At 55.9% G+C, this 26,174-nt stretch overlaps 1 protein-coding gene across 4 annotated transcripts in view; it reads right to left on the bottom strand.

Moving 5' to 3' along the window:
• CNTN2 (contactin 2) overlaps nucleotides 1–25,511 on the bottom strand; it is a 32,026-nt gene extending 6,515 nt beyond the window's left edge. The window contains exons 1-21 of one of the 4 annotated variants that reach the window (XM_070043574.1): nucleotides 25,297–25,511; nucleotides 24,702–24,792; nucleotides 16,379–16,534; nucleotides 12,636–12,815; nucleotides 11,989–12,133; nucleotides 11,730–11,905; nucleotides 11,475–11,570; nucleotides 10,884–11,093; nucleotides 10,512–10,611; nucleotides 9,191–9,366; nucleotides 8,654–8,790; nucleotides 8,083–8,212; nucleotides 6,558–6,708; nucleotides 6,309–6,436; nucleotides 5,584–5,759; nucleotides 4,943–5,063; nucleotides 4,281–4,439; nucleotides 3,649–3,798; nucleotides 1,486–1,556; nucleotides 935–1,169; nucleotides 479–591 (exon numbers count right to left, since the gene is read on the bottom strand). In XM_070043574.1, coding sequence (XP_069899675.1) covers nucleotides 479–591; nucleotides 935–1,169; nucleotides 1,486–1,556; nucleotides 3,649–3,798; nucleotides 4,281–4,439; nucleotides 4,943–5,063; nucleotides 5,584–5,759; nucleotides 6,309–6,436; nucleotides 6,558–6,708; nucleotides 8,083–8,212; nucleotides 8,654–8,790; nucleotides 9,191–9,366; nucleotides 10,512–10,611; nucleotides 10,884–11,093; nucleotides 11,475–11,570; nucleotides 11,730–11,898 — 2,322 coding nt within the window. In that variant the 5' untranslated portion in view covers nucleotides 11,899–11,905; nucleotides 11,989–12,133; nucleotides 12,636–12,815; ... (1 more) ...; nucleotides 24,702–24,792; nucleotides 25,297–25,511. The remainder of the gene's footprint in view (nucleotides 1–478; nucleotides 592–934; nucleotides 1,170–1,485; nucleotides 1,557–3,648; nucleotides 3,799–4,280; nucleotides 4,440–4,942; nucleotides 5,064–5,583; nucleotides 5,760–6,308; nucleotides 6,437–6,557; nucleotides 6,709–8,082; nucleotides 8,213–8,653; nucleotides 8,791–9,190; nucleotides 9,367–10,511; nucleotides 10,612–10,883; nucleotides 11,094–11,474; nucleotides 11,571–11,729; nucleotides 11,906–11,988; nucleotides 12,134–12,635; nucleotides 12,816–16,378; nucleotides 16,535–24,701; nucleotides 24,793–25,296) is intronic. The other 3 variants (XM_060293485.1, XM_030872763.2, XM_060293488.1) reach the window with 3 other exon arrangements.
• Between the last annotated feature and the right edge of the window lie 663 nt (nucleotides 25,512–26,174).

Raw genomic sequence — 26,174 nt, 5'->3', positions numbered from 1 at the left:
CTTCTTTCCCTTCCTCTCGCTTTCTCACTCTCCATCCACCCCCGCATGTACCCCAGTGTGGAGTCACCAGTGGGCCCAAGTCTTGGGTCAGAAACTGCTGGGCCCAGAGTTCCTCAGGGACAGGATGAGCAGCTGGTACATAGAGGAGGCCATGCTGTTCTCTGCAGCCCTGAGGATGCCAGGCTAACTGGGCTCTGGCATGAAACGGGCAGGCTACGCCCCTTCCAGGACCTACTCCTCCTCCCCTGGGCTCCCACAGCGTCCAGTGCCGGCTCGAGCCAAGCAGTAACTTCAAGGCTGTCCACAGGCATCAGCTAGAGGGGCTTAGCTGAGGTTGCGTCCATGGTGCTGCATAGACTGCGTGCTGTGTGCCTGGTTAGTGAATGAGTGATTCCAGGAGGAGGACTAGCAAGCCATGAGGTGCCCCCGCGCCTTGACCCCCCGACCCCTTCCTCTCCCAGCCCAGGTCAGTGCTCACCTCATACCCCAGGAGGATACCATTCATGTCCTGCCGCACCGGTTCCCAGGTCACGTTCATCTCTGAGGATGAGACCCCTTTGGCCCAGACCTTGGTAGGGGCCACCCTGGGTTCTGAAGACCGACACAGAATGGGTTTGGGTTCCCGGGCACTCCCTGTACCCTACAGAGCAGCTGCCAGCTGGGACTGCCCCCTCTTAGGATTTTATGGAGCCCAGGGTGCAGGGTGCAGAGCATCCCCCGGGGCCCACTTCTCTTTCCAGAGAGCCTCCCTCCTCTAGGCCTGAGGGGAGACGAGGTAGCAAGGGCTAGGAAGGAAGCCAGTGGCTTAGAAGCCAGGTGTCCTCTCCACCCCACCTGCGGAACCTAGCAGGGGTGTGAGGAGCGCTCCCGCACCCTACACCCCATGGACACGCTGCTGGGGTGGGGATGCCGCATGGGCCCCGGGGTGGCCCACCTTCCTCAGCCGAGTACACAATCGCGGTGAGGCTCTCAGGCCCATCCCCGCGGTGGTTGTAGCTGCGGATCTTGACCTCAAAGGGGGTGTAAGGCCGGACGCTCTCGTTGCTGTAGACGAAGTACTGGGCATCGGCGCCGGGCACCCGCGCGGTCTGCCAGCTAGTGCTGCCCTGCCTGCGGAAGGACAGCAGGTAGCCGAAGCCGTCTCCGTTCTGGTACTCCCGGGACATGGGCTGAGGGGCAAGAGCGTGGCATGGGCGAGGGGCCGCGGCTGCGTTTTCCTGCCCGTCCTCCAGCCCCACCCAGCCTTCACCAAGAGGGGTGGCCCCAGGGCTGCGGTGGTTCCATCCTGCAGTGGGTACCAGGGGAGGGGAGGGACCTTGTCTGCTCTGGAGTCAGGACCGTGCAGTGGCTCTGTCTGGGTCCTCTCTGCATGCTGCTCAACTCCTGAGACGAGTCCCACCAGGTGCGGGTGGGGGTGAGGGTGGGGTAGAACTTGTCCCCCCAGAGAACTGGAGGCATAGCCCTGCCTCTGTCCTTGCAGCTTACCGTCCAGTTGACAATGAGCTCTCCAGGGGCTCCACCGCCTCCTCTGAGACCTGAGGGTGCCACCGAGGGGGCTGTCAGGGCCAAGGGACACAGACAGTTAATGGGCAGTGAGGGAACAAAAGCTCTGAGTCTGAGACCAAAAAGCATCCTAGGACAAGGACACCCTTCCAGTGGGCCCTGGCTACACGCCAATAAAATGGACAACCTAGAAGAAATGGACAAATTCTTAGAAAAGTACAATCTCCCAAGACTGAACTGGAACCAGGGAGAAATAGAAACTATGAACAGATCAATTACCAGTACTGAAATTGAATCAGTAATTTAAAAGCTCCCAACAAACAAAAGTCCAGGACCAGATGGCTTCACAGGTGAGTTCTACCAAACATTTAGAGAGAGTTAACACCTATCCTTCTGAAACTATTCCAATGGGACCTGGTTTTGTCTTTCAAGAGTCCCTCTGGACGTGGGCTTTGGCGTCAAGCAGACCTGAGATCAGATTCCACCTCTGCCACTTACTAGCTGAGTTTCTCTGGACGAGTTACTTAACCTCTCTGAGACTCTGATTCCCCTCTCTGTAAGATAAGGATAATAATGTTTCTCTCAAAGGCTGTAAGAAGAATAAAATTAAACAAGACAGTGGCTAGCATATACATATAGTATACACTCCATAAATGATCATTATCTTGATCCCTCTTGTTGGTTTAAACTAAGTAGCAGAGACCAACTCTAATTTGCTTTAAATTAAGGGGAATAAATAATTCAGAACTGCAGTTAATCCAAAAAACATTTCTTTTGGGTTACAGGTTGTTTTATTATTTTATTTTTTTATTTTCATGGCAGACTTAATTTCCTAATTGTCTCTAGTATTCAAAAGGCTGATATTAAAACAAGAATGTATTTAATTAGATCGTGAAGCTTGGCAGGGGGTAACTTGGCTGAGGGTTAAAATATTTCTGTAGATGATCCAGCAACTGGACACTTATCACTTCATTCTGATGATACTTTAGGGCCTTCTCATTTGCAAAGGGCACTTAAACACATTACCCATTTGATCCTGTGAGGTAGGCATTAATATTACCCTTTTCAGAGTGGAAAGATTGAGGCCCAGAGCAGTTAAGTGACTTGCCTGAAGTCACACAGCTAATAAATGTCACAGTTTGAATTTGAACTCAGCTCTTCTGATTTGAAATCTCATCATCTTTCTTCTGCATCATAGCTGTCTTTGTGCTCAACTCCTGGATACTACAGTGAAGGAGACCACTCCTCACCCTTTGACTGTCCAAGAAGTTCAATCAAAGAAAGTGCTCCTTCTGGAATTCTTTACTCAGGAGAGATACAAGTAAAAAATATTGAATGATTCCAGAAAGAACCTGGAGAGTCAGCATGGGGCACACAGGAAACCATGTTTATGGACACAAAAAGGCAGACCCTCATTACACATTCAGTGGGGCAGGCCTGGGTGGGTATGGAGGGGAGGCAGGTCCTGATTCCATGCTGCTGGTCTCAGGATCCCAGGGCTCTCATTCTGGGCCTTCCCCTTCACCTCTTCCCTTCCTTCCCCACTCAGGTTCTGACACCTACCTGCCTTTCAGGGAGGGTTGTGGGCAGATTGTCTATTCTTCCTGCTCCCAAAGAAACCATCTAAAGAAGGACTTAGAGCACCAGCTGCTTACTTAGTGCCCTGCACAACACACACACACACACACACACACACACACACACCTTCCTCATTAACTGATTCCTGCAGCTCGTGCACTTCCAGGGAGGATATCTGCCCATCACCCCATGGTCCTGGGTTCAAGTCCAGGCTCTGCCAGTGTGACCCTTCCTTCACATGGAATGGTTTTTCCATTTTTTTAAAAATTAAACTCTTTACTTTGAGACAATTGTAGATTCACATGCAGTTGTAAGGTTGGCCTATTTTTTTAAATAAGTGGTTTGGACTGGATGGCTTCCAGCCCTGACAGGCTGTGGCCCAAGGCACAGTACGTTGTGCAGTGTTGCGGCCTTGCTCTGACTTGGGTTCCTTTCTCATCTGTTTTATTAGAGTCCGAAGCCTGGTGAGCAGGGTTGGAACTCCATGTAATTGCTGCTTGCTTGGGGCTCCCTTTAAGGAGGGCTAGGGTCTGTGCCCTGACATTACTTCTCACCCAGGGCTCTGACCTGCTTCCTTGGTCCGGATGTTGCTGGAGGGCCCACTGGGCTCCCCAGTGCCCAGGATGTTGCTGGCTAAGACCCGGAACTCATAATCCATCCAGGGCGTGAGGCCCAGCACCTGGGCGGTCTCGGCGTTGCCCTCGATGTTGGCGGGATCTGCAAGGCACCAGGGAGTCAGTGTTCTGCACTTCATTTACTGATCTAGATGGAAAGGGCAGGGACTGGGTATGAATCGCTTTTTTATACCCAGCTCTCACGGTGGTACCTGCTATATTAAGAGTTCAATACCTTTTTCAGGAATGATTGGGAAACTCGTAGACCTCCCTGCCTTGGAGCCTTTGTAAGATGTTGTGTGCATCCCACACCCCCACGAATGTTTTCATTGCCCCATTAATAGTCCTGCCAGTGCTTCAAGGGTGCAGACTGAGTGCCTCCCTCTCCAACTCCCTCCCCATTCTTCTGCCGCCTGTGTGACCATCTTCTCTAATGGCCTGGGAGCTCCCTGCAGGCAGGGGGTCTACACTTGTCCCTCTTCGAAGCTCCAGGCTCAGCCTTGGCCTCTGACCCCCAGCACCCCCCCTCGCCCCCGCTACAGCCAGGCCTAATCAGTACTGACCTGGGTGGGGCCTCACACTTACTGGTCCGAACCTGCTTCCACTTCCCTGCAGGTAGAGTACGAGCTTGCAGGGTGTACTTGGCAATGGGGCTGTGGTTGTCAAAGCCACGGCTCCAGCTGAGCTGGACAGTGGTGTCACCGATGTCTCTCACAACCACGCCTCCTGGGGGACCTGGCGGACCTGCACCAAGAGGTCAGAGCAACAAATTTGAGCCAACCTCCTGCAGGCTCGCTTGGGCTGGTGCAGTACCAAGAGGGAGCAGCAGAGGGTGCAGGAAACATACACCGGGTTGGGAGGGCAAGGAATGGAGGCAGTAGTGAGTGGCAGATGGGGTGTTTTGAGGAGGAAGGATGTGTCCAAGGCTGGAGGGGTCACAGAGGCTCTCTCACAGAGATGTGTATAGATTTCCCAGCATGAGGCTTTGAAACTTCTGGCCTCAGCAAGTTCTCCAGTCTTGGGATGTGTTAGGAGTGGATTTTTTTACAATTTTAGCTTTGGAGAAAGAATATTTTATTCATTTAGGACCTGCGAAGAACCACGGGATGAGTTCAGCTCAACAGACTTGTTAGGAGCCCTTCCCACGGCTTTCAGGGAGAGGTGGGGTTAGTTAGGGAGCGAAGGTCAGAATAGCCCAGCTGGCCTCTGAGGGTGTCACAGTGGGGGTGGGGTGGGAAACCCATCACCTCGGACCAGGACTGTGGCCTCCTTAGATGCACTGTCCACCACCGTCTGGGCCATGCATGTGTACTTCCCACCGTGGCGCAGCTGGGCGTTCAGGATGGTCAGATCCCCAACCGTCTCCTTCTGCACACGCGGGACAGGAAGCAGGGCGGGTCAGAAGAAGCAGCCCTGGCTAGTGCATGAGTCAGGGGACAGGAGGCGGGGCTCAGAGTCCCCTGCTCTGTTACTTCCCCAGACCCCTTGCACCTCGCTCTTCCTCTCTGTTCCGTGGGAGGGATCAGCTAGTCTCTACTTGGTACCACTGGGGATTAAACGACATTTTTTTTTACAGAAGACAGTGATGGTTCAAGTTAATGATATCATCTGCGCTGGGGGGCAGGATAACAAGAGTAGGGGAGTGAGTCTTGCTTGGTGTCTGGAATTCCAGGTTTGACCCTAACCCTCTTCTAAATGCATAGACGTCGGGTGGAATCCGGGGAACTGCCCGTCTAAGGGAGGGTGCTTATGAACCCAGGGATGAGCTTGCCATCATGGCATTCCTGGGGGAAGGGGGAAAAGCTTTGGGGGTGTTGATGGGTCTCGTGGGTCCCCTGTCTGCCCAGAAGGAGGGAGGAGCCCTGGGTTCTCTGGCCTCAGGCCTTACCACACTGGCCCTTCGGTAGTGACCCCCAGGCTTGTCGAAATCGATGGGGAAGTCATCCAGGGTCCAGATGAAGGTGAGGTCCATGGTGGGGTCGTGGGAGGCGTGGCACTGCAGGGTCAGGTTATCTCCCAAGTTGATGTCGGCACTCGAGGGGGCTAGAGTGATCTTGGTTGCATCTACCAAGACAAAGGGCCCCTGAGTGGAAGGGGAGGAAGTAGGCCCAGGCAGGGGCGGCAGGGCAGGGTGAGAGGCTCTGTCTTGAGCCCCAGGAAAGAGAACAGGCAGCGTGGCCAACAGCATCCTGACCTCCCAGCAGCCCCGCGAGTGCGTGAGAGGGAGGCAGGAGCATATCCCGGATGGCGGTGTTTGGGGGCAGTCCCAAGAGAAACCGAATCCTGGGGTAGCCTCAAAACCAAACTAGGGGCTTTCCTGGTGGCGCAGTGGTTGAGAGTCCGCCTGCCGATGCAGGGGACACGGGTTCGTGCCCCGGTCCGGGAAGATCCCCCATGCCATGGAGTGGCTAGGCCCATGAGCCACGGCTGCTGAGCCTGCGCGTCCGGAGCCTGTGCTCCGCAACGGGAGAGGCCACAACAGTGAGAGGCCCGCGTACCGCAAAACAAACAAACAAACTAGGAGGAACATGGGAACACAAGAGCCCAATGGCGAGGAGGGACGGCACCCCGTGGTGGCTGAGTCACCAACCTCAGCCAAACCATGGTCCTTACCTCGCACAGACAGGATGCCCGTGCTGTTGGCTTTGCCCATGAAATTCTCAGCAAAGCAGGTATATTTGCCTTCATCTGACCGACTGATGTTTCTTATGATCAATGTGCCATCCGGAGTTACAGTCACTCTGCAGCAAGGACAGAGCAGATCTGGCCAACCCAGTGACACACTGTAGTCACGGGAAGGGGACTCACCTCCAGTGAGAGAGAGGGTGAGCAGGAATTGCTCAGGTGGGGTGGGGCTGGTACCTGCTGCTGTTGACCAAAATCTCAGTGCCTTTGCTCCAGAGCACCACGGCCTTCGGAGCTGCCCTGGGCTGACAGGGGATAACGATCTCTCCCCCTCGGGCTGCGGGGATCAGACGCCTTACAGGATTCAGCCTAAAGTCGGGGGCAAGCGCTGGAAGGAAGGGGGAGCGCCCCACAGTCACGCAGGGAATCAAACCAGCACTCGTTGCCCTGGCGTCAGATGTCACCTGGCTACATGTTAAACATTTTATGTTCCCTCTATGGCCAATCCACGAGTGACCCCCTAGCAGCACCACTTCCAAAATAGCCAGGATCCAGCCCCTTCTCATCACCCCCACTGCCACCAGATCTCTGCTGGTTGGCCTTCCTGATTTTGCATTTTCTTTCTACAATCTCTTCTCCACCCAGCTGCCAGGAATATCATTTTAAAAACACAAAACGGACACTCAGAATGAAGTCCAACGCCTCCCAAGGACTCACAAAGGAGTCCCTACCTCTCTGATCACATCTTCCTCCATTTCTTCCCTCACTTATTGTGCTCTATCACCTGGGCCATTTTTTTCCTCTTCTTTTTTTGGTTCCGTGAAGATGACATGATTTTTCCTGCCTCAGGACCTTTGCACTTACTATACATTTCGCTTGGAAAGCCCCCAGATCTTCACATGGTTGGTTCACATCCCAAATGCAACTTCTTCAGAGAGGTCTTCCCTGACCATCCCCTCTAACTGGCCCACCTTACCCACAGCACTCTGCGGGATTTTCTTTACTGTATTTTTTATGGCTGTCTGAAATTATCTTATTTAATTGTTTGATTTTGTGTTTATTTGCCCCCCTCTCTCCACTGGATTGTAAGATACTTGAAGGCAGAGACCTTATTTTTCGTGTTCACTTTTTAGGAGGTGTTGAAGAAATATTGGTTGAATGAATGAATGAGTCTTATTTAAGCCTCACTACAACTGGATGAGGTAGGTACCGTTCTGTCCATTTTACAGGTGAGGAAACAGACTACAAGCTTAAGTCACACATCTGAGGATACTGGACTAGCTGACGTTTACTGGGCACCTGTTATGTGATGGGCAGGTTCCTTATGCTTTAGCTCTATCATCTCCTTTCATCCCCACAGCAGCTGGATGAGGGCTGGGCTGTTATTGCCCACATTTTATTATTCAAGAAACTGAAACACAAAGAGATTAATAACTTGCCGAAGGTCACACAGGCAAAGGGGCTGCATTAAACCCAAATCTAGCTGATTTGGCTTTCAGTGACTTTTGCCACTTTTTTTTCATGGCGGCAGACATTTCCTTTTCCACGTCAGACGCGGGTCAAGCCAGAGACCCTGTCCTCTGGGAGCTCCATCTAGTGTCTCATCTCCTGTCTTAAATCCCTGAGTTCTACTCAGAAGCTGTTGGAAAACTAAGGAAAACTGCCAGGTGAGCATGTGCATTTAGAAATGCTGCAACTCACAACCCCTAACGCCCCCCACCTGGGTGTCCCCGGGGACGTCCTCTCTCCCTGGGCCCCTTACCTTGCACGGCCAGCTCGGCACTGGCGTAGATGGTGCCGTGCTTGTTCTCCGCCACACACTGGTACATGCCTGAGTCCTCCAGGCTCAGCTTGGAGAATCGCAAGTCTCCGGCCAGCACTTCTACCCGGGCCTGTGCAGAAGATCAGGACCACTGGGTGGGGGCTTATGGGGTGGATGCAGTGGAGACTGGGCTGCCTGGAGGGGGCGCCTGTATGCGCAGTCCTATCCAGGGCCACCTGGAATCCCAGGACGCACAGATTCCCCTGGCCTCCCCGCACGTCTGCACCCGGAAGCCAGAGGGGCAGGTGACACACTCAGGACCACATAGTGCTTTTGTGGCTGAGTTGGGCCTGAACTCAGGTCCCTGGACCCTCCAGACTCTATCCAGTTGACCAGCCTGAGGCCATGTGACTCTGGGATGGAGAGAAGCACCTAGAACTACGCTGTGGCACCCTAATTGGCCCAGAAAGGTTGCCAGTGTGCGGAAAGGGAGGAGATCTGGAGGGTGAGGGAACCAGGTGAGCAGAGGAAGGTGTGCTGGGTGTGTGGAAGGAAGCCCCAGGTCTCCTACCTGGGAGGTCAGAGGATCCCCATCCCGAAGCCAGCGCACTGTGGGCCGGGGCTTGCCGGCGGCTGCGCATTCCCAGTGCAGGTTGGAACCGATGTCAGCCTCCATGTCTGAGATCACCTTGAGCCACTCGGGCTGAGCTGCGGGGAGCAAGGGAGAGCAAGGCTGGGGAGGGGCTGGGGAGGAGCTGGGAGGAGCTCCGCGAATTAACTGGACTGGATTTGCAGGGCTGCAGCTCCTGCACAAGACAGCAGAGGGCGCCAGCCGCATTCCGGGGTGGGGAGAAGCAGGTTCAAGACAACTGGCACTGCCAGTAACTCTTTTAGCGACTTAAGTCATTCTAATGCTTTCCATGTGCTTTCTGCAACCTTGACTGAAGCTCTGAGCTGACCACAGCACCAGGCTCGTCTGGTCCCATACCCAGTGCACCCCGTGGGCAGGAAAGTTTCAGCAAGGGGCTGCCTAATCTCCTCCCTGACTTCTGGGTCGGCTTCCTCAAGAACAGGGGAAGGCAGGCGGCGAGGGTGTCCGGCTCTGTACCCTGCACGATGATGCGGCCCTGGACGGTGTCGCGGCCCTTGGAGTTCTCCGCCTCACACTCGTAGGTGCCTTCGTCCTCGAAGCCTACGCTGGGGATCTGCAGGGTGGGCTCGGCTGTGGCCCACTGTGGGGACAAGGAGCCATCCACTTTGCGCCACTTGATCCTGGGGACGGGGCTGGCAGGGGAGACAAAGCCAGAGGGCGTGGGCTGAGCTAGGCAGACTTCCTTGTGCCTGCAACTCCTCCCCCAATCTAGGTCCCCCTGAGATGCTGGGCAGGTGGGGACGACGGGGAGGAGGGCCGGGAAGAGACAGAGGGAGAGCAGCCAGGAGAGGAGGAGGGGCCTCTCCCAGGGAGGCTCAGAGCACAGGTGGTCTGTTCCCTGAAGCTGACTTGCCCTCCCTGCCTGACCCCACCCTGCCCTGGCCTCTTCTGGGCCTGCCCTCCACAGCAGCGGCCTGCAACCTGGTTCTTTATGGGTCCCCTTCCTCCTCTCCCAAACAGGGCCTTGCCTCTACTTTTCAAAGGGGATTAAGTTGTTAGTAATCTGTGTACTAAAATGGACTGAGGTATCGGTGAGTCTTACAAGGTAACGCATTACCCTTCATGTGTTTTAAATATGGATTTTCTGGAAGCCCAATAGCTTTCCACAAAGCAGGGGGCATCTTGGGTAACCATAGGAGATATGTGAGGGAGGAGGGGACCCATGCACAAATCACATTCTTTCATTCATTCTACAAACATTTATTGAGTACCTGCTATTTGCTTAGCCCTGTTCCAGTGAGTCCTTTTTCTGAGAGAGTAAGAGTTCTATTATACATTTTCTATTTTAAGAGATAACTGTTAGCATCCATGGAATACTTACTAAATACCAGATGCTATTCTAAGCACTGTACATATATTAGTTCATTCAATCCTCATAACAACCCCATGAGGTAGGTACTATTATTATCACCATGTACAAATAGGGAAACTGAGGCACAGAGAGGTTAAGTGGTTTACCCAAGGTCTCCCAGCCAGCAAGTGACAGAGCTAGTAGTTGAACGAGGCAGGCTGGGTTGGGGTCCACGCACCGTGCTACCTGCCCCCAGCCTGGGGTGTTGTATAAGCTGCCTGAGCCTATCATGCACGTTGCTGGGAAGATGTCTCCCCCAGAGAGTTAGTGCTCAGCGAGTGGCGGTTGCTACCCACTGTGGGTCCGGCACTCTGCTAGACCCTGCGAAGGCACCGAGATGACTGAGAGCCGGCCCTGCTTGCCTTCTCCCTGAGGGGCTCTGAGAGGCTGTGCCCTGGCCTGTCTCCTCCCTCCCCCACCACTCACTTCCCGAAGGCGAAGCACTCCAGGGTGACCTGCTGCCCCACCAGCGCATAGGTCTCTGCTGGGAACCGGGCCTTGATGCTGGGGGCAAAGAGCCTGGTGTCTGGGGAGAGAGGGTTCACACATCAGATCCAGATCAGGTGCTCCTGTGCTTAGGATCTCAGCACAACTCAGAGCCCACACTTTCTTGACTCCCTTTCCCCTTGGGGGCATGCAGCAAGGGTCTGAGGCCATGTAGCAGGAAGACCCTGGGGTCCAGCCCCAGACCCTGTGCCCTTTGAGCTGCTCTTCACAACTTCAAAGGGAAGACCCCCTTTCCCAACGCCCCTTGACCCCTTCAGCTCCCTCCTCCTCGCCTTGCCCGCTGACCCTGACCTTCCGCAGCCAGGTTGAGCTGAGCAAACTTGCTGAAGACGCTCTTGGTGGAGAAATCCATGTGGCTTGTGGCCAGGCAGGAGTAGTTGCCCAAGTCTGAGGCATTGGTCCGGGCAATGTACAGGTTCCCTGTGGTCTGGGACACGAAGTGACGCCCATCCGTAGGGATGAAGTTGGGGAACTCGTTGAGGAGCCAGCGGTAGGACAAACCTAGGAATGGGGAGTTTGAGGAAACCGGGGGTGCTGGGCTAATGGAGCAACTCTGGGTAGGACGTCAACGCGCTGCTGGGGATCCGTAGACCCTGTCCTGAGAGCCCCTGTGCTCTGAACTGGGGCTGAGGGGAGACCTAGAGGGAAGATGCGACTTTATCTCTGCCTTCAGGGAGTGCTGTCTGCTGGGGAAACAGTCCCTGCCCTTGGGGACCTCCCAGTCTGATGGGGGGGTGGGGCACAGAATCATTTAGAGTTGGGCACCCCGGGATCAGTGCTTCCAAGGGTCACTCACCACCTCTTATTCCATCCCTCTTCTGCTGAGCGGCCAGAAGCCCCTCCTGTGCCCTCTGTCTAACATGGCCCAGGGGCCTGACTCACCTGGGTAGTGGGCGGGTGGGTTACAGGGCAACATCACACCCCAACCTTCGTGGGTTTTCACTGGGTCTCGCTCCTCCTTGGAGAATTCCTGCAGGACTGGAGGTGGAGACCGTGTGCTCAGGCGCTGTCCTCCAAGCCTGCAGGACCCTCCCTTCCCAGCTCAGGCTCCATGGGGAAGTAGTCAACCGCCCTTCTGGACACTTTCCAGCCCTGTCTTCTCTACCCCAAAGCATCCCGGCACCCCGTGGGGCTCACAGCCAAAGCGGAGGACAGCCTCCCTGCTGACGACGGTGCCCACTGGGTTGGAGGCCAGGCACTGGTAGACGCCGGCGTCCTGGGCTTTGGTGGGGTTCATGATGACCAGGTTGCCCCCGACCAGCTGGTGGCGGGAGCCTGGCTCCAGCTTCATCTCGGTGCCATTCATCTTCCACCTGCAGTGGGGGCGGAGAGGGGCTGATGTGACGAAAAATTGCCCACTGCCCAGGGCCTCCCAACACCACTGCGAGGGTCTCACCTGTAGGTGGCCGGAGGGCTGGCCCGGGCACGGCATGCCAGTGTCACCTTTTCCTCGGTGGACTCCTCTGGGAATAGCAGACCGAGGGGCTGGTCTTCAAAGACAGGCCCAAAGGTGGCCGGGGATCCCCAGACTGAGCTCCAAGCTGCAGATGGGGGACACCACCAGAGGTCTCAGGGCCTAGGGGCCAGCTGGAGCCTGGCCTCCGGGGCAGCGCTGTCCAATAGAACTTTCGGCAGTGATGGAAAGGTTCCATTTTCTGCCCTGTCCAGTACAGTAGCTATTTGCCATTAGCCACTGTGCCCCTGAAATATGGCTAGTGCAGCTGAGGAACCAGATTTTAAATTTTATTTAATTATAATTAATTAAACTTTGAATTTCAATAGGTTGGGCAGACCCCATCTAGTCACTTAGTTCAGTCAGTCACCCCTCCTATACTCAGATATTGAGTACCTGCTGTATACTTAGCACTGGGCGAGGCCCTGTGTAGCAAAATGAGTAAGACACAGTCCCTCTTCCTCAAGGAGCTTGCGACCCAGGGAGGAAGACAGAAAACTGACAGTAGGTGAGAGCCATAATAGTGGCTTAGGTTCAAGAGCAGGGACCCTTGGAGTGGAAGCAGTCAGGGGACTCATGGAAGAGCTGACCTGCAGGGTGTGAGATGGGCCTTGAGAGATGCGTGGAAGCCACTGGCTAAAAAGGGGGAGAGAGGAGGTGTGGCCCTGGAGCCTAGTGTTCCTTCTGGGGAGGGCGTCCTGAGAGAACGTGCTCTGGCCCTGGGCCTCTATTAGCTGTTACAGGACCCTTCTAAGCCTCAGCGTCTTCACCTGCGAAATGGAAAGAAGATGAACCCCCCTCCCAGGGTCTGTAGCAGGGTTCAGCTTGACACAGGGTGTGTACTCAGCCACTGTCTCCTGGACCCAAGTGAGGGGGCCGGGTGGGGGTCAGGGGAAGAGGAAGGCTCAGTGGTGGGTGGATGACGTACATGTTACTTTGGGGCATTTTATAAAATTCCATTGTGACATTTCAAGAAAGAGAGGCCCAGAAAAGGGAGCGACTTGCCCACAGCCACAGGGCAAGCCTGTGGCACGCGCAACTCTAGACCTCGGGTTCCTGAATTTGCTGGGCAGATGGGTATCCCGCATGCAAATGGCATTTTCCTGCCTGGCCCCCTCCCGGGGCAGATGCCTTGCTCTCCATGTCCCCTTGTCCAGGCTCACCGGGGCAGGGTCTGAGAGGCAGAGGGCAGTGTTTCACATCTGCCTCTGTTTGCGGACTGGTGTGGCCGGTCATTCTTTGCCTTTGTGGTGTCAGGCAGGAGCCAGGCCACCCCTAATTGGCTCCTAACCCTCCATGAAGCTGATTTCAGGCCCTCCTTGGTGGGTCGTGGGGGATCCCCATTAACCAATTAGTGCCTGCTCTCCTGGTGCATCCAGCTGTCAGCCCTGGTCCAGGGGTGGGGGTGGGCCCCATGCCACAGCTGAGGCCCAGCCTTGGACCCCTGGGAGTGATGGCAGCTGTCAAGCAGCTCTCAGAATGAGGAAGGAGGCAGGGCTCCCTGAAATGGCATCCCCCATCCGCCCTCCCCACCACCCATCACTGTCCCTCATCGCCGCCCCAGGCCTCGGAGATGGCAGCGCATCCTCTCGGCTGGAGAGCCCAGCTTAATCCTAAGTTAATGATGGTGGTGGAAGGTAGGGACCCCTGCCCCAGCTGGGACTGCCGGGAGGGAAGGGAAAGGAGGGGTAGCGGAGGCAGCCAGGCTGCTGGGAACAACCTTGCATAATAGCAGCTTCCAGTAACTCTGTCTGGATGGTGGGGGGGGGGAGGGGGGCGGATGGTGGCTGAGTGGGCCCGGGGCACACTGATACTTTAAGCTTCCAGAAAAAGCTTTCTCTCCGGCATTCAGCCATATACACACCCTCACCCAATATCCACAGACACATGCTTTCCACCTCTCACGTATACACACTTCCTTATATGCACACAGACATCACACATATATACATACGTGACTCTCTAAGCTACTCCAGATTTACACACATCCGTTCCCATGCACGTATGGCTACAAATGTCCACATATACTTATTTATATCTACATCTGGGCATTCATAATAACAGAATAGATGCTATTTATCGAGGGCTAACTCTTTACCAAATACCATGCTCCACATTTCCTTCTCATAACCTCTTTACAAAGTAGCCAGTGCCATTTTCTCGTTTGGCTAATGTGAAAACTGAGACTTCGAAGGTTGAATCACTTGCCCCAAGTCACACAGAGAAGGAGCAGATCTAGGGGTGTGGACCCTGGCCAGCCTCCCCCCATAGCCAGCGTCCTTAACCACAGGGCTCAGAATTCTTGACTTCAGCTTCCCATCAGGACCATCAGAGATGCTGCTCTATCCTGGAGGTCCCGAATCAGAATCTCTAGGAGTGAGGCCCAGGAATCTAGATTTTAAAAGGGCCTCACGGGCATTCTGAGGAGTGGATAGAGTTGAGAGCCATGTGCTGTGTGTAAGCCCTTCTATACACATCATCCCCCAAATGCAGCATGCCCTCCATGCAATAATAACGCACTCACATCTCCACCCTCTCAAACATCCAGACACACCCTCACTCACCCCACACCTCCCTCTGAAGCTACACACACATCCACCCACACATGCACTTTCTCTCTCTCTCTCTCTCTCTCTCTCACACACACACACACACTCCCAGGGAAAGCCACCCACTCTGTGCTGTCCTTGTTCGGCATCCTCTCTGATTCTCTCCTGATTCCCTATCCTGACAACTCTGCTCCCCCAAACACAGGTATCAGGATCTCGTGGAGGAAGGAGATTAGGGAGCTGAGACCGTGGAGGGGAAGCCGTGCTGCCCTTCTTTGCACTGGGATGCAGGAATCCAAAGCTGCCTCCCCAGGGTAGGTGCGCAAAGACAGCCAAGAGCTGAGGCCCCTTCCTAGGGGGTGGGAACAGCCATGGGATGTTCCGCTCCTGCCTCTGAGGTTGCTGGAGGTGGCAGACCAGGTCCCGTCTCCCTTGGCCTTCCTGCCTCTCTGGGTCTATGGACCGCGGAGGCTGCACATACTGCTTACCTCAGATGATGGGGTCCCAGCAGTGACTGACCCTGAGGGTGGGGAACGTGGAGGAGCCCGGGTACGTCCGCCACTCTCTCTGGGGTGGGTGTCTCCTGCCCCTTGCAGCCTGGGCTCCCCACCCCAGCAGCTCCTCCAGACATGGGGGGCCCTGGCACTGGGAGCTAAGCCTGGACCTGGGGGCCTGGGAGGCTCCCCTATTTCCCAGTAGCCTCACTGACTTGGATGCTGGGTTGGGAGGCGGTTAGAACATAATGAGAACATCTGAAACTATGCCAGTGGAGTCCTTCCCTGGTGAGATGAAGAATTTAAAATGTGCTGGTTGCAGCCTTGCAGGGGCTGTGGGTGGGGGTGGGGTGGAGCCTGAGGTATAGCTAGAACTCCAGAAGGACATCAGAGGATGGGTACCCTTTCTCCCACGGAGATCTTTAAGGAAAAAAGAAACGTCTATTGATTCGGGCTGAGGGTCAGGGCAGAGAGGCCAAGCAGCGGTTCCAGTAGGCCCCTCTGAGCAGCAGCAGCTGTTGGAAAGTTACCCCAGCTCAGACAGCCTGGGGCTCCCATACCGCCTCCCTAGCCCCCTCTCCAGAATCCAGCCAGCCCAGGCCCCTTGTGCTGCACTGCTCGGTTTTCCGTGCCCTCCTTTTCCTTCTGCCAAACGCCTTCCTCCCCTCTCCCCACTTGAAGCACCCCTGGCGTGAGAGCTTTTGCTTGGGTCCCTCTTGCCTTTTTCCTGGGCCACGCCCTGCTCTGCCTTATCTCTTCCCAGATCCCATTCCACATTTGGTCCATTTGCCAGCCTTCACTGTTGTCCTGAGGAACCCTCCCAGAGTTGTGTGGTCAGGGCACCCTAGAGCAGTACTATCCAATAGAACTTTCCGTGATGATGGAAATATTCTATAAACGGTGCTATCCAATACGGCTATGAGGCCTTGAAATGTGGCTAGTACAACTAAGCAACTAATTTTAAATTTAATCTTGCAGCCTTAAGAGGCTGCAACTCTGGGCTGATGTCATGGAGATCTGGTTGTGCCATAGTCTCGCTGTGTGACCCAGGGCAAGTCCCTCACCCTCTCTGGATCATCTACAATACGACAAAGACTCATTCCCTCTCCTCCTAATCTCAAAGGGAAAGTAAACTCCACAAACAGGAAACTTTTATAAGGAAATGGCCTCAAACTGGAGTGCCACGCAGTGCAGTCAATTATTTCTGTAGTCACATCACTAACATAATAGCAGTGATATAACGCTGTGATCATGCCCGCTAGGCTTCGGAGTCCAGACAAGCCCTCTTACCTGGAGTGGAGACAAGGGCCACAGCGGCCAGCATTAGCAAGTGTGATTTCCTCCTGGCAGGTGTCCCCATGGTGAGCATTCCAGGCAGAAGTGGGGAGCGGAGGAGAGGAGCCTCAGCCCTGCACAGGGAGAGTCTGGCTGGAGGCTGAGAAGGACCTAGGGAGGCAGAAAGGCGGGGGAGGACTCTGAGCTGAGGAGCGCCCCTCCCAGCTCCAGGTACATCTGGGTCAGCGGCGATGCTTTTGCCTCAGCCTGGGGAGAGGCTGGAATTGCTCTCACCCTCCCCAGGGCCCCAGGGGAAGGGGCTTGGCCATTACCAAGGAGCTCTTCCCAGGGCCGAGTGCCTCCTGCTGGCCCCCTGGGAGTCTGGCTCTGCCCTGTACCCTCAACCCACCTCCTGTGCAGCCAGCAGGGTGTTGCTCAGGGAGTGAAAGCAGTGACTAATTGGGAGGCAAGAAGCCAGCGCCTGCTCACCCGGTAATAGCTCTCAGTGCAGGGCCAGAAGAGAGCAGGGCCCGTGCCTGGGTTTGGGGAACTAGTAACATCTTCTAGGAATCGGGCCCGCTTTCCCCTGCCCCGCACACAGCTGCCTGGGTTGGGGGTAATAAGCCCCTCTGGGAGCTGCAGCAAGTCTCTGGGAACCAGCCTGTTTTTCTACCAGTGAGGAGGGGTTTCATTGATTCGCCCACACCCTCTCACCTGGACCCCAGGTAAGGCACTTAGGTACTGTACATGATGGAGCCATAACCTTGGCCCCCTTAGTAAGGTTTCCCAACCAGATGGGCTAGTGGGCCTGGACAGGCCTTCTGGGCCGAAAGAGTTAACGCAGCTCCTAGAGGAGCCTCCCTCTTGCCGAGATGAGCGGAGATTTGGTTAAATCCTGGAGCCCTGAAGAACCTGCTCCCTGGGGGGCACCGAGAGCAAATCAGAGCCCCCCTCCGTCAGTCTGAGAGAGGGGGGCCTCATCCTGGGGGGAGAGCAGGTCCAGCCTTCCACCAACTCCCCATCTCCAGGCTGTCCTGCCCAGTTTGGGGTGGGGGGAGTGTGGAATCTCAGGGGCCTGCTTCTTGGTTATCAGACTGAGTCTGGGTCACTGGGCTCCCAGGCTACTGGGAGCCAGATCGCCCTGCTGCATATTCCGCTCCTCCGCCCTGCTACCTGCTTTGCAGAAAACTAAGAGCAGAAGGAGGGGATCTAAGGTTGAGGGAGAGAGCCCGGCTGGGGGCTCTTCCACTAACTGGCTTCAAGACCCATGCCATCTCTGGGCCTCAGCGTCTTCATCTGTAAAATGGGTGCTCTCTAGCGTCTCTTCCAGCTCTGAGACTGTGATTCTCCCAGAGAGTGCAGGGTGGCCGAGGGCCTGGGAACGCTGCCCCCGGGTGGGAGTGGGGAGGTGGAGATGGCAGGCTGCTGATGACCTGAGTCTGCCTCTAGGGCCAGTGCAGAGTCCGAAGACCGGTGCAAGCTCAGGATCTCCCCGCCTCACTGTGGGCTCTATTCCCCAGGAAACAGAGGGCTCCCAAATGCCCTTAAACCTCAATATTGATCACCACCACCCGTTCCTGCCTTCCCAACAGCCACAGCTGGCACCGAAGGGGCAGGCGGGGGGTGGGGGGAAGAGAGGGGAGAAGTGGGCCCAGGGCCCGTCAGGGAGGATATAGGCTGAGAAGCTTGGTGTTCCACTTCGAGTGGCGGAAGTGGTGTTTAAACAGATGGCACTCCCTCCCCCGCCCCAGCTCCAGCCTCATACCCACCTCCCTGTGTCAGGAAGGGGGCCAGGTGCCACCTCTCCACCTGTCCCTCCCTATCCTTGCCACTTTCAGTTCCAGGCTTGAACCCAGAGGTTCAGCACTTCCAGCCCGTCCAACACGCCCCCAGCACCCTCAGCGCAGAATAGGTATCACTTGTGTGTTGTACTTAACTGCTTGAGAACAGCTGTGATTGTGTGCCTCCACGTCACATGCTCACACTCACACTCACACAGTGGGCTGACCAGTCTTCAGTGCTGCCCAAGGGCAACCCCAGGGCACACACACACACACACACCCCTCATACTCCCTCTCACACAAATTGTCTCTCACTCACACACTCCCTCCCTCTCTCTCATACACACATACACTCTCACACATGCTCTCAGTTTACTGGGGTCAGCAGGGTGCTTAGCCATGGAAGAATCTAGAAGCAGGACCCTGGATGGTACACAAATGCAGGAAGCTGTCCTCATGATAGGGAGCCACTGGGGCACTGGGAACCACAACAGGCGTTGGAATCGATGGACAGGAGTTGGTGACCTTGGCTTCATCTCCTAACAGTGTTGGGAGCTTGGACAAGTTCTCTCCCCTGGTGGACCTCAGTTTTCTCATCTGCGCAGTGGAGATCGTAACACTTCCTTTGCAGAGCTGTTCTGAGTGTGGAGTGAGGTACAGAGTGCCCTGCAGAGGCAGTCTTGGGGCTGTTTGGACTTGCCTTCGGGTAGCGGTGGGGATAGGGGCGTGGAGAGAAGATGGGGCACCAGGCCCCCTCCCCACTTCAGCCAGAGCAACTCCACTTATACTTGCTTTATCTGCTGGACTTCCCTCTGAGGTTCCCTTTACTCAAAGGTTTCCGCAGCTCCGAAGAGTTTGAAAACACCCCTTTGGCACAGGTGTGCCCCATCCGGAGCCTGGCACAGAGAAGGTGCTCAGTCATCGTTTGCTTCCTGCCCTTTGTCTGCCTGCCAGTCTTGAGAGCTCAGCGAGGGGGTAGGGTGTGGGCTCAGGGAGACAGGCACTTATCCTGAGTGTGTCCGAGCAAAACGGAAACAGACGGGCAGGGACCTGCGGCCGGGGCTGGAGACTCCAGGGACGAGTCTGCTGCTGCCTGTCTGCTGTTGCCCACCAGCAGTGCTGGAGAGAGTGGGGTGGGTGTGCGTGTGTGCGTGTGTACGCATGTATGTGATGTTTGTGCGTATCTGTGTGTTCTGTCTCTATGTCCCTGTGTACATGTGTGGTCTGGTCTTGTGTCTCTGTGTATATGCATGTGTCTGTGTATGAGTATATCTGGTCTTTGTGTATTGAATATATGCCTCTGTGTGTGTGTGTATCTGTGTGTCTGTGTCTGTGTCCCAGCCCTGCCTTGTTTCCCGGTGATCTACCAGGAGCCCTGCACCCTGGACCATTCACCTCCACCCCACAGTGGTCAGAATTATCTGTTATCTCTCTTACCATAAGTAATTACCATACATCATGGATAATACAATCCCTCTGTTCATCCTAAACTTCGATTTAATCCTGGACTTCTATCAGTCACTTCTGGACTCAAGGGCCCTGGGCACCCCCTGGGGCCTGAGACCTGCAGCCTCAGAGGAGACATGGGTTGGGGCGGGGCTGGTACCAGGAAGCACCTAGGGTTGCCCTCGGGGAGCATTAGAGGCTGATCAACGCCATCAGATGTGCATTGAGCCAAGCCCGCTCTGTGCTAAGGCCTTGGGTGAACGCACATCCCCACCCCCCAGAGCTTGGGTCAAAGGTTGGAGCTTATTTCCTCCCTGACACGAGGCAGTTGGCACGCAGCCTTGCCCTGCGCCCATTCCCACTGCATATCTAACACCGTGTGCCAGGCATTGTGCTAAGTGCTGGGGAGGCAGGAATAAAAACACCGCCTTTGCTGAGCTCCCTGCCCAGCTGAGTGCAGCAGGGGATGTGCTCACGAGCTGCATGGGCCAGTCGTCTCCCCATACCATCTGCCCTGTGACACATTCTAGAATAGCCAGGATGGAGGAGGCCTTTTTGTCAAGTGCAAGGCCGGCGTGGAGCTATGCCAGGCCTAGAGCTGGCCCTGTGGACCCTGAGCCAGCCAGGCCTGGCCCCGGCCAGCTGCCCTGGTGCAGGGGTGCAGGCACAGGCTGGTACAGGCGGACACAGGCTGTCACCATCCGGGGCCGGTCCTGGGAGAACGTGGGGGGCTCCTAGGCTGCTTGGGGTTCCGGGAGACCAGGGAGAGCTGGCCGAATTGCCGGGCCCAGGAGACAAAGGGCCCGGAGGACAGCTGGGGATGGAAGGCTGTGAGCTGGACTCCAGGGTTTGCTGGCTGAGGGCCCTTGCACAGAGGCAGTCAGAAAATGAAAGACACACTCCACCCAAGTGCTTTCCCTTGGGGTACTGAGCTCCTGGCCCCCAGCCTGTCTCTCCTTCCCCCTGGACAATGGAGATTTGAGCAGCTTTGGGATGGATGGTGGTAGGAAAAGAAGGAGTTTGGAGCCCATTTGAGGGCAGAGACTAAGTGACTTGTTGTAAGCTGACAGGTATTATAGGAGCCCCTCGTGTCCCCACCGTGCTCCACCTAGCAGCACAGCACGCTGGCTTAGTGGGGTGGGCTCTTGCGTTGACAGACCTGACACTTACTAGCCAGTGTAACCTTAGTATAACTAACCAGCGTAACCCCAGTTATTACGTTCATTCCTTAACCTCTCTGAGCCTCAGTCTCCATCTGCAAAATGGGGATGAGAGGGGTAGTACCCACCTCCCGGGACCCCTGTGAGGTCAGCACAATTCCTAGCCCATAGTAAGCGCTTGAGAAAGATCAGAGCTCATCACTGAGAACCGTCATAGGCCTCGAGCACGGACCCCAGCACACCGAGGGCCACACAAGTGTGTCGACAGACACTGTGCCCGGCTGTGGGTCGGGCTCACTTCCACACAGTCGCGACATTCGGGCCAGGCTCACATGTGTCGAGAACGCTGAGAGTCTCCCAAAGACTCCCTGGGCTGTACCCCACAGGCGTGGCGGGCCTGGGCCAGCACCGGCGGGCATGCCGTTCCAGACAAGGCACAAGGACACACAGAGACACGTCCAGACACCACGTGTGCAGGAGAGCACCTGGCTCGGACACCCACGCGGGCCCCCCCAAACAGGTGCTCAACCTCAGCCACTGCACCTCCTGCATGTGGGGTGTACGATGGGAGGGGGACTCTGCCTATGAAAGGAATTGCCACCTGGGACGGGACCACTGTCTTCCGGGAAGGTCTGAGCCATGCCCACACCCCCCGGGAGGATGGGGTGTCTTCAGTGGCCTGGTGGGCCCGCGTGCCTGGTGGCAGGAGCTGGCAGGAAGAGGACTGCAGTTGAGAGGCTCGGTGCGGGCGGGGCTGGTGCCCTGAGCTGGAGGAGGTCCTCCGGGCATATTTGGGTGGGATAGGGACCTTCTCAGTCCCCACTGGGGGACAGGGACTGCTTGGTGACAGGGCAGCCTTGCAGCTGGGTCCCTCCCCAGCCCGCTCTGTGTGCTCCCTCTCCTCCCACCCCTCGGTGTTCTCTGCAGCCTCTTTGTATTCGCAGCTGGTTCCCTGAGGCCCCAGCCCTGGCACTGCCGTGCCCTTGGGGGAGAGCTGTGACTCCCAGGCTCGTGGGTTTGCCTGAGCTTTCGGCACGGGGCCGGGGAAGTCCGGCCCTTGATCTGCAGCCGGGAGTCTTTGGCCCTTCTGTCCCCACCCTCTCCACTGAAGAGACCCCTCAAAGTGGGGAGTGGGCAGAAGGGGAGAGCCTTGCATTCTCCTGGGAGGACCTGGGGGCGGGCAAGTAGCACCCAGACTCAGGTTTCCCTACTTGCCTGCCTACTCCGTGTGGGGTCTGGGGGCAGAACGAGTGAGGGCTTTGGGAGGGGGGCCCTTTTGAGACATCAGGCATAGGAGCGATTGTTTCAACTTGGTTCAGAAGATCCAAATCGGGAAGAAATTACTGGAGCAATTTTGCATGTCCCCTCATCTCTGCTGAGAGGTGACTCCCTCTAATTCCTGGACGGCTGGTTCAGAACCAAGCCTGGTCGAGGTGGGTTTGAACTTGCTCCTCCCCTCAGGCTAGTTTCCACTCTAGGGCCCAAATTAACTGTACCTGTTGGGTTGCACCGCAGGAAGGCCACCCTTCAGCCAGAGCCAGTGTCGGGAGCCTTTTGGTCTATGAGGTCGGTGGACATTGAGAGGATGTGGGCTAGGCTGGAGAAGACCCAGCAGGTTTCATCTGGATGTGTGCCCCAAGTGTGGGGTGGGGCTCATCAGATAAAGATGCTGAGGTGCACTTGGGTTTGCACATGCTCTGGGATAGAGTGTGTTCAGTTTTGGGTGAGAATGTCACACACTTTTGCTTTTGTTTGCATCCTCTCTGGGTAAACAAGGAAACATGGGCTCATTTTGCATCAGGAGAACTCATTAAACCCATGGAAGTACTTCTTTACTCCAGGACAGTTACCATTGGGGCACAGAACCCATGGGAACTCCCATGAATGTTCCAAGTTAGCAAAGTCCTGGGGGGTTTGGTCTAGATTAGGGAGGTCCGGAAGGTTGAGAGGTGGTCAGCATGCAGGAGGGAGAGAAAAGGATGTCTGTCTTCTTATGGATTCCTGAGTCACCTCCCCCTGTACCATTTGCAAGAGGATAACCTGAGGCTGGGAGAAATTAACAGGTCACCTAGCCCAAACTCTACTTCTAGGCAGCACTGTCTCTAAGCTTGGACGGACCCCAGTTCTCCACACCCTCACAGAGTCATTGGAAAGGAGGTTGCCCTACTTCCTCATGGCACGTCTTCCTGGTGAGGAAGTGTCTCCTGCAGTCTAGCTTCAATCCCTCCTGCTTCACTGGCATATCTTTTGCTCTAGTTCTTCTTTCCCTGTGTATCAGTCCTCAGCCCTGTGGTTCCAACCTCAGGCATAAATGTGTGTAGATAAGCTTTCTCACAAACATTTGGCTGAAGATGTTTCTGGGAGGTGGGGCACAGTGCATTCTCCAAACCACCCCAAAGGTATTGCTTCCCTGATGGCCTTAAAGTCAGAGAGGATACCTTGGGGGTACCTCCTTCTTTGCACTTACTCCTGAGGAGCAAGTGTGGTCAGTTGGTCAGAGACAATGTGTGCAACCATCCCGTTGAGCACACTTCTTCAGAGGCCCATCCCACACGTGTCTCTGTTTGAACAACTGCTGGCAGAGAAGGTGCTGGAATGGAGTTGCATAAGGAGTGAAATCTGGCAGGGGGAACGGTGCGGGGTAGGTGGAGGAGTGCATTCGACCAGGAAGGGAATGCGAGGAGAGAGCTTGGCCGGGTGGGGCATAGAAGACGCGTGGGGAATAAGAGAGAGCGAGAGCAGGGGACACCTTTCCTAGGGCAGTGCACCCCTGCTCCCCTCACTGCTCATGGTGAGCCCCAGAAGGACAGGTGGATCTTGGGTGACTTTGATGCCGTGGGCTCTGCGGCCCCTCCCTGTCTGTCTCACCTCCCACCTCCCTCTTGCCGGCTGGCAACTCCTGATAGATCTCATGGGAAATTAGGAAGAACTTTGACCTTGTGGTCAAAGCCTTCCTTGAGTGGTCCTGCAGCCTGGCTAGAAGGGGTTAACTTGGGGCACCCTGGGGAAGGGCATGGATGCTGTTGTGTCTAAGGGAAGAACTCCCTCCCCCCGAGGACAGGAGTCAGGGCACCATCTCCCTGCTCCACCTCCAGCCTCTCCCACAGGTTCCGGTGGCTCCGTCTGGTTCCCTCTGAGTGCAACTGGGAGGCGGGGACTCAGAGGCTAAGTGGAGGTAGGGGCTCTCCAGGCAGGAGGTTGGGAGAGGAGCCTGAGACTGCTGCCCAGAGTGATGTCAGATCACCGACCTCCTGGGTTATTTGGGCTCTTCCTCCTACTGCTTCCCTTTGAGCAGAAGAGAAAGGATGCCAGCTGGAATGGGAAGGGAGTTTGGGGCCTTGGGGAGTCAGGCTGAAAGGAAAGGGTGATAAGAGTCTGACCAGTTGCAGGCTGGACATGAAGTGGGGGAAGTTAAGGGCAGGAAACCTGGGGGCTAAAAAACCTGCCCTTCTCCAGGGCAGGGGCTGTGGGTACTCACAGTTCACTCCATCCTGGTCTGTCTAGATTCCCAAACCTCCAAACAACCTTGACTGACAACTTTTCCTCCTGGGATACAGGCTCAGCCCCCAGTGCTCTGTGGCTGAAGGGTCCCTGGCTTTTTCCCTGTGTAGGGTCAGGACCCTCCTTCCACAGGCACTGTCTTAGCTCACCCCACTCCTTGCCTCCCAGACCTGGGAATCCCTCCTGGAGAAGGTGATGGGATTCATCTCTGGGCACTGGCTGGGGCTGCTTCCCCCACCACTGGCTATTATGTAAGCCCTACAGTGCTGGACAGAAGGATTGCCCTCTCTTTCTAGACCCCCTAAATGGTACCCCTCCCCCTTCTAGCCTAGCCCCTTTCCCCACTGGAAAGCCAAACTTCTGCAAATCCTTTCTTCCCACCGGTGAGGCTGAGGGGGAGGGATCCGAGGAGAAGATAAGGTTGGGGAGGGGGGAAGGGATGTGACTTGCCTCAGTTTCTCCTCCCTATGTCCCCGCTCCAGGACAGGGCTTTGCCCAAACTTGTGCTCCAGTCTCTCCTTGTCTCCCACAGCCTTCCCCTCTGCCGAACAGAAGCAAGACTTTGCAAAGAGGTCACCCTGCACAGGCAGACCCAGGGGGACCTCAAGTCTGGGCAGTCAGGCTCAATTCCTTCTAGGGATATCTGGGCGCAGGTCAGGGTCTGGGACTTGTCCTCATGGAGAGTCAAGCCCTGGACCAGGGGTGTGGGGCAGGCCCATAGCCTCTGCCCTCTCCGGAGGCAGTTGTTGCTACCAGCCTGTGGCTTGAATTCCTGGACACACTGCTGGGGTCCAGGTTCCGGGCCAGGCTTGGCCTGCTAGGGCCCTGAAGGATGCCACCCACGTAGGGCGGAGGGCATCTCCAGTCCTGGTGGCCCCTGTGGGGCTGGGGTGAGAAGTCAGACTGGCCCCTGCCAGCCAGCTGGGGTTCCTGCCCTGTCCCTGCCCCCTCCCAAGTTGCCAGGAAACTGAACGCGGAGCCCCTGCCCACAGCAGCGCCCTGGGAAGCCCCAGGACTGGAGGAGACAAAAGCGGTTGGCACCTACCTGGGCTGAAAGAAGGGTGTTGGCTGGGGTAGGTGGACGCTGCTCATAGCCCCCTGGGCCACCCTCCTCTCCTCCCGGCTCGCTTCAGCCTCAGCTGATCCCTGCTGTCCTGGCGCGGCAGCGGCGGCAGTGGCGGTGGCGGGTGAGGGCGCGCGCGCGCGTGTATGTGTGTGTGTGTGCGCGCGCGCGCGCGCTGGAGCCACTGCAGCATCTCTGCATCAAGATGTGCTCCTCCCTCTCCCAGGCTCCGCTCACTGGCTGGCTCCCGACGCTCGCTCGGGGCCCTGGAGACCGCTTCCTTCTGCCCCCCTCCCACCCCCTTCCCGTCCCCACCCTCCTGGCTTTACCTCATTTGCTGTCATTTAAGGGCTAGGGAGCGAGCCAGGCGCCCGCGTCTTCCATAATGCATGGGCAGCTCAGCTCCTGGCGCTGTCTGGCCTGCCTGCCCCCACCTTCCCTGCCCAGCCCAGAACGGAAGGGCTGGAGAGGGGTGCGGTGAGGAGGCAAAAGAAAGTGGCTCCTATCCTCAAACCCTAGAGACCTATGGAGGCAAACTCCTTGTTTCCTCCAGAAATTCCCTATTAGAGGCAGGGCTGCGAATCAGAAATCCCCAGTTAGTGGCGCAAAGCAAGTGGGGTGGAGGGCTGCCTCCGTTGCCCACCTTACGTGTTTATTTTTATTGTTTCCCTTGCTTATAAAAGTAACACGGGCTCTTGGTCAAAATATCCGAACATTAGAGGAAATTTAAAAATAGATAGTGAAAGTACCTTAACAAATTTAAATCACATGCCTCCAGGTTTACTATTTTCATGTATATAATTTCATGGGTTATAAGTATTATTTTATGCAAATGGATCACACAATACATCATGATTTGC

This window comes from Globicephala melas, chromosome 1, assembly GCF_963455315.2.
Source record: "Globicephala melas chromosome 1, mGloMel1.2, whole genome shotgun sequence".
Lineage (NCBI taxonomy): Eukaryota > Metazoa > Chordata > Mammalia > Artiodactyla > Delphinidae > Globicephala > Globicephala melas.
The sequence above is the reverse complement of the archived record's forward strand: the minus strand, read 5'-3'. Positions and strand labels throughout refer to the sequence as shown.